The 7,829-nt window shown below is 38.7% G+C and overlaps 1 protein-coding gene across 1 annotated transcript; it reads right to left on the bottom strand.

Annotated features, from left to right (window-relative positions):
- Window positions 1-1,557: 1,557 nt before the first annotated feature.
- LOC109705048 (peroxidase P7-like) lies at window positions 1,558-3,128 on the bottom strand. Its single transcript, XM_020225808.1, has 3 exons — window positions 2,913-3,128; window positions 2,539-2,730; window positions 1,558-2,115 (listed from the first exon to the last, which is right to left on the bottom strand). The coding sequence occupies exons 1-3, from the start codon at window positions 3,126-3,128 to the stop codon at window positions 1,558-1,560; spliced, it is 966 nt and encodes a 321-aa protein (XP_020081397.1).
- Window positions 3,129-7,829: the final 4,701 nt, after the last annotated feature.

The following is a 7,829-nucleotide window of genomic DNA, read 5'->3' on the forward strand; positions in this document are numbered from 1 at the left end:
ATCTCCCTCTTTATCTTCTTTATCTTCTTCTTCTGCTTGTTGAAATGGCCGTCTACGTCGTCACCGGCGATGGAGGAGATGCGGCGGGCCATCGCAGTGGAGAAAGAAGGTGAAGATGGAGCTGCAGCAGCTAGTGCTCGCGATCCTCGACGACCCTGTGGTGAGCCGCGTGTTCGGGGAGGCCGGGTTTCGGAGCTGCGACATCAAGCTCGTGATCTTCTGCCCCCCCGCCGCCGATCCTTCGCTTCCCCCGCGCCGCGCGGTGCTCGCCGCTCTTCCTTTGCAACTTCGCCGCCGGGACGGCTTCAAGGCCCGTGGCTTCGCCTTCCCCTTTGCTCCACCCCGGATCCGACTCCTCCTCCCCCGCCACCGTCACCATCGCCCCCGCCGCCAAGAACTTCCGCCGCAGCCTCTCAGTTTCGCGAACCGCCGGCAGCCGTGCCGTAAAGGAAGAGAAAGAGGAAAAAAGATATATTTGTGAGGGTATTTCTGTAAAATACCAGCTTGAACTTTTGGAGGGACATATTTGTGAGGGCAAAAATGCCATTTCATAACGCTACTGTTAAAAAATAAACAGCTCTCTAACGAATTCTAATCAGAGAGACATATCTGAATATATTAAGATTTTTACAGGAATAATTTATAAAAATTGAGTTTTATAGGGATATATATGCAATTCAGTATATTTGTAGGGACGTGTATGCAATTAACTCATATATATGTATGTCGATACGTAATAGTATGAAAATTTATTTTCTCTAGTAACAAAATATTTTTATTACTTTTTATATATTTTTATCAAGTTTTTTGAAGTTTATTGAAAAAATTACGCGCTATTTAAAGAAAAATGGTTTTGAGCTATATTATCGACACAAAAGCTATATCCTAACGATATCTTGCTAACACAATGCGACATGGAGGATACCCATGCCAATGGATACTTAAATCTATGATGCAGAATAATATTGTATATATATATAAAAAAAATATTTAAGTTATATATATTATACTGTTCTAAGTTCTAACCAAGGATTTTGGTTTTTTTATAGTTTTTAGTTTTAAAATTAAAAAGTTGATAAGACTAATGAGAAATAGTGGACTTCGGATAAAAAATATAAAATTTACACCCCACTTATAGCATTAATTGCTCTTGTATTTTTATTGGAAGCATAATGCGGAATCACTTTAATTTTTTTACCAATAGAAATTCAGATATTGGGAATTTATAAATCATCAATGGAAACCTAGTACTTGTATTAGGAACAATGAAAACTTTACCTTAATAATCACTTTTTTTTTTCCATATTTCAATAATCACTTATAAGCCATGTTTGATTCGAAGTCGAAATGTGAATAGAATAAACTGGAATGGCTCAATATAAAAAAAAAAAAATAGAGGATGAATTGGCCTTCAGTAATTTAATAATTTTTGGTAATCTTTCCAAATAATTCAACAAAGAAGAGTACAATATGTTACAAACAACCAGTACTTCACCAAACCTACAACTAGTCGATACACATTGGGTCCAAATCCAATCCACACCAATTCCAACCATTTTAGTTCACTCTTGAGCAATGCAACCTAATCTGGCCGCTGGTCCCAGTCAGCGGGTTCAACCTCCCCATCTTGACCATCGCCGCAGCGAAGTCGGCCGCGAACAACGTGCCGTCCGCACTATACTGCCGGACCAGCGAATCTTGCGGCCCGTTGTTGAACAGCTCCTGGTCCGAGTGGAAGAGGACGCGGTGCGCGATCAGGTCGCGGTAGTACGCGTTGTCGAACCGCTCCGGCGTTCGGTCGAGGGGTGCCAAAGCCTCAGCGGCCCCGCCGCCGGCACTCAGCGAGCAATTTTGCTGCAGGAGGGATGCGAATGCGCTGTCGATGCTGGTGTCGCCCATCATGCGGTCGGCGAAGAAGCCGCAGTGCGCGTGGCCGATGGTGTGCGCGCCGGAGAGCGCGGTCACGTCGCGTGCCGTGAAGCCCCTCCGGTTGAACGTGTTGAGGAGCTGGGCGAGGTCGGAGCTCGGGCCGGGGAGGAATTCATTGGCGGCCTTCATGTTTGCCGTGAGTGAGTCCCTGCGGCCGAGTTCAACTGTCCAAGAGGGTCCTCCGAGCTGCAGTCGATAGGCAATGATTTAGACCATATATTGCGAGATAATAAGAACAGCAACTGTTACACCTAACAAACTAACATAAAATTACAATCGTAGTCCAAAAAATTATCACATTTTATAATTATATATTTTACCGTTTCATCCATCAGTCATAGCATGAGTTTTATTTAAAGTGAAATGCAACAACACGACTCGAGTATCAAATCAAGCTTGTGCGAGAGCTCAAATTTTTGACCTCATTGTTGGCATGGACACGCCTGTACTGTATAAGTGTTTTGGACCAAATTTAATCGTTTTTGTAACGTTCAAAATGGCTATTTGCCTAGCCCAGCGATAGGCCAGATCCATTTTTGAGCAATAGGCTATCAATTATCTCATTCATAGACCAATTCAACGTGTATTCTGGGTGGACCGGGTGCATACCAAGTTGACGCCGTCGCGCGTGGCGAGGGCGACGATATCGGCGCACGACACCGTGGCCCTACAAACTTTCTCCACCTTGGATTTAATGGCGTCGATTACATCAAAACCACGGACCGAGTTGAAATTTGGGGCCGCGTTCTTCTCGCTCAAGAACTTTGGTGTCTCATCCAATAAGATCGAGCCATCGCACCCCTATATTACAAAATACATATTTATTAGTACATATATAGTTTATTATTGAATAAAATTATAAAGCTTTTAATTTTATTATCTAACGTTCACGTTCATGTCGACAAGATCAATTTGAGAATGTCTTTTAACGTGTCATCACAATGGAAATAGAAAAAGAGAGAATTAAGGCATGGCAAGCGTACGTTGGGGAAGCAATCGTGGAAAAAGAGGCGGAGAATGGACGCGGCCATTCTCGGCTCCTTTCGCACGACATCGACCATCGCCGCGCGCACGACTGTCTGTAGTTTCGGGCAAGAAGCGTTGTAGAAGCTGGGCGATAGCGTGCTGTGAGCGGCGGAGGTGAGGAGGGTGAAGAGGGCGAGGGCGAGGAGGGTGGTGGAGGAGAAGGTGGTGGCCATAGCTTATTGAAAAAGAAGAAGGCTTATTGAAGTGTGTAGGGAATGAAGGGAGATGCTCGTTATGTGCTCGCATATATAGTCATCTTTTGCATGGATCATGTACGTACGTTTGCATGGGCTTTGGGAACCAACGCGGGATCGAGTGGTTGGGTGGGTTGGTAAAGACAGGTGTGTTTTGTGCAGCTTCCTTTACTGGAATAGAAACGATTGCCTGCACCAGGTTCATCCGTGTACCCATACATGCAGTTTTGTATTTAGAAATTGAATAATTAAATTAAAAGTATTTATGAGACTTCCGGTAGTCATATGTATAAAATATAATAAGGCTAAAACTTTTAACTCGGCTATAGTATTTTGGACTGATGACTGTTGTGGATGGAGCACGGCTTTCCCAAAAGATCGGTTAAAGCTAGCGAGACAAGTTTCACATCGTGTTATACTTATGAGTCTTAGCTTGATGAGAACAGGATAAAAAATTTTAACCCGCTTATAGTATTTTGGGTGATAGATTAGACCCATAAAGTTAGAAAAGTTAAGTACGCTAAAGCAAGAGAAATTTTAGAATAAATGACCTACTGGCATACGGGGTGTCAAATTATCTATCTATATAAATATATGATTCTGTAGTTTACAAAAGTCACATATCAACCCCACTCCCCTCTCCGGGAACTCCTGAGGGTGAAGGCATAAAGGGCTTAATTTGTATTGTAACATAATTAACTAATAAGATGGCGGTGCATGAAATGTATGGACACACCAGGTGCAAGTAAAGAGAGGGACCTAATAGAAAAGCTTCGAGCTCCAAAAATAGCTGCAGTTTTTTCTTAACGATATATTGTTAACAATATTTAACAGTAAATTGTTAGGACTTGATCCTACACAGTACACACTGGCAAAAAATTATTGCTATTTGGATTAGAAAATATCACTTCCATGTTTGAATTTTGAAACAATTTTTGTAAAAGTATATTCGAGCCATTAAAAGAGTGAAATATTATAATAATTTGATGAATAAAGCTCTAAACTAAACATACTGCAGGCTACGCAAGCCCAACTTTGTTCCTCACGTCCAATTCTCTTTCCGGAGGGGTAATCGGTGCACAACCTGAATTACTTTTTTTTCCTTTTTTTTGGTACAAATTTTTTTGCCAGAAACAACAGAAAAACTTGTATATGATAGAAAAACTTATAATAATAAATTATATACCATTCGACTGTATCTAATGCAATTGGCTAAGAGTTTGTTGGTTGGTAGCTAAGATTCAAAAAAATTAAAGTCTTGTTGTTTCATATTATTCACTGAGTTTATTTCTTCTTTTTTATTTTGAGATAAAGATAGCACGCTACCCGCTTCATTCATTAGAAGTATGATTTAGACTATAATGATGAGGCAACAGCAGGACTCAAGTAAGGTGAATGAAAAATAAAATAAAATAAAATAAAAAAATAAAATTAAAAGTTATTTAGATGAAAATAATTTGCCCCCATAGGTACTTTAACTGTTTGATTTTGCTGACGGCTAACAGAGAGTTCATCGGAGTCCTTCGAAAGATTATATTGTTTCTGATCTCCCAAGTAACCTACCAGCAAGTTATAAGTCCAGTTAGTCCGTTACTGTGTCTGACGCCCTTTTCTAATCTTCCACATATTCCAGGCTAATTTCACGTCGTTTCCAATATTCTCGGACTGGATGCCATCCAAGATCATCACCATTAGTAATTTAGTAAACACGCACTATGTGAATAAATGGTCTATTGATTTTCCTTCAACCCCACACAACACACAAGCTGAGTTTATTTTTTAAAAAAAGAACCAACTGAATATCTTGGTACTTTTCTCCCGAAAAGAGTGTGTGTGTGTATACATAAGTAATAAAAAAAATGGTTATTTGCATACACGTCCTTGCAAATATAGTGAATTGCAGAAATATTCCTGCAAAACGAAAATTCCATAAGTTGTCACTGCAAAAGTCATAAGTTATGCAGATATATCCCTGCCGTTAAGGTCTGTTAGAAAAATTTCGTCAACCACGGTTAAAATACTGAACCATGGTTAATTAAAATGTGAATTTACAAATTTACCCTTCTTCCTCTTCCTCCTTTTCCTCTTCCCTCTTCTTCATCGCCAGCGAGGGAGATGCAGCGGCGACGACGGCGGCCGCAACGACGGTGGTGGCGAACCCTCTCTCTCTTTCTCTTCCCTCTTCCTCTTCCCTCTTCCTCTTCCCCCTTCTTCTTCTTCTCTCTCTCCCTCTTCCTCTTCCCTCTTTTTCATCGTCGGCGAGAGAGAAGATGTGGCGGCAGCGGCGAACCCTCTCTCTCTTCCTCTTCGCTCTTCTTCTTCCTCTCCCTCTTCCTCTTCCCTCTTCTTCGTAGCTGGCGAGGGAGGAGATGCGGTGGTGGCAGTAGCAAACCCTCTCCCTCTTCCTCTTCCTCTCTCTCTTCCTCTCCTTCTTCCTCTTCCCTCTTTTTCTTTCTCTCCTTCTTTCTCTTCCCTCTTCTTCGTCGCCGGCGCCGTCCGCCGTCCGCGCCGCCGCCGTAGTCCGCTCCGATGGCCCGAAGAGGAAGAGAAAGAGAAGGGGAAGAGAGATACTTTTGGAGGGATATATTTGTGAGGGCAAAAAAGTCATTTCACAAGAAAACTGTTAAAAAATAAATAATTCACTAACAGATTTTAACCAGAGGGACATATCTGCATAACTTAGGACTTTTGCAATGACAACTTATGGAATTTTCATTTTGTAGGGATATTTCTGCAATTCACTATATTTGCAGGGACGTGTGTGTAAATAATCCTAAAAAAAACGTAAAATATTTTGTTGCGACAAATTTATGCAATCTCCTTTGTCTTTATATGCTTGATTAAATGTGGACCACCTTTTGGGCCAGTGAATTATTATTTCGCAAGTGTCCAAATTTGGCCTTTGGTTTTTGTTAACTTGGCCTTGTCAGCCCACAGGAGAAAAACCACAGTGAATTTTCCTCTACATTTTTTACTCTGTAGCTGAATTGGAAAATCCATGGAAAGAACTTTTTATTTTAAACTCTTTCGATTGCTAAACATTTAATAGCTTGTAACGTTAGCAGAGAAAAAAAAAAAAAAAAAAAAAAAAACAAAGGCACAATCGAATAATAAAACGAGTTTGAGGTAACATTAATAAGACTAAAATGAGATATGTCAAATAATACCGACCGTCCCTAGAGCAAGTGGCAAAGGGTTTGGTGGTTGATACCCGAGACCCAAGTTTGAATCATAGTTGATTCACATTTTCAGCTAAGTTTATTTCTTTTTTATTTCTTTTTTTTTTCGAGAAATAGGTAGCAAGCTACTTGCTTCATTCATTAAGCGAAATAGCTAAATTTATTTCTAAATGAAATAAACGAAACAGGTAGCGTGCTACCTATCTGTCAAAAAGAGATCTGTCAAATAATTTATAAGTACCGATAAGCTTTTTTAGAAGATAACATAGAGGGGAGTCCAGTAAAAATAAATTAATAAAACTAATTAGAATGATCTCGGGTGTTAGACTCTCACACGAAATCAAAATTTCCGCTGACCATTTGATCAATGGTGAATGCACTGAATAGAGAAATAATTCAGTAAACTTGCTGCTTAAACTTTCGCTGGTTTGATTTTTTTGATGTTATGAAAGATCAAATCCAAGCAACGATTTCTCCTCCTTCTCGACAACTATTTTTTTCACGGTTATTCGATACGGAAATAACTTTCTTCAAAATTTCACACTGTATACAAGCATAAAAAAAATATTTTAATTATTTTACTATAAAAATTATAATATTATCCTTGATTTTTTTTCCTATTTTATGGCACATAATAAGATTATATTTTAAATTAATTGTATCTTATGTAACACAACCGTTTTTCCTTTGTCGATCGCGCGGGCCCGCCCAACGGGCATTGGCCCACCAAAGCGCTGATTTGTGCCGTAAAACCCGGAAAATTTGGGAAAAGGAGAAGAGCAGAAAAAAAGTCTGGAATGCCACGTTTATATTACCGACGAGATACTTCCAACTAATTAAAAAGTTGTCCTAAAATTTATCGGTTTTCATTATTATTTTTTTTAAAAATATTAATAAATAATTTTTAAAAAAATATAATTGACGGACAATAAATGATGTAGTGTGAGGAATTACTTGGTTAGATGTAATTATAATTACAGTATAATTGAAGATGCATGCAGTTGAAAATGCAGCAATTATAACTATATATATTTTGTTTGCTTAGATGTAGTAGAAAGCGCTACAACTATAAATAATTTAGGATAAACTTCAAATTCCACCCCTGTGGTTTCGTACTTTTTCATTTTAGTACGATGTGGTTTAAAGTTTATCAATTTAGTATCTTGTGATTTCATTTTTTTTCTTTTTGTCAGCTTCTCTTTTAACATGTCATTAAATTATATACAAAAAACTTCAGATACCCTACTAGGTTTATCGAATATTCACTTTAGTATCTTTTAGTTTTAACTTTGTCACTAATTTAACGAAAAAAATTAGTGAAAGAAATAATAAAATGAGGAAAATGAAACAACGGGATACTAAATTAATATACTTTAAACCACATAATACTAAAATAAAAAAGTGTGAAATCATATGGGCGATATTTGAAGTTTTTCTAATAATTTATTTAGTTGCATGAAGTTGAAAAGTGAATTTTAAAATTTTATTATTTTATATATAT

This window comes from Ananas comosus, unplaced genomic scaffold (assembly GCF_001540865.1).
Source record: "Ananas comosus cultivar F153 unplaced genomic scaffold, ASM154086v1, whole genome shotgun sequence".
Classification (NCBI taxonomy): domain Eukaryota; kingdom Viridiplantae; phylum Streptophyta; class Magnoliopsida; order Poales; family Bromeliaceae; genus Ananas; species Ananas comosus.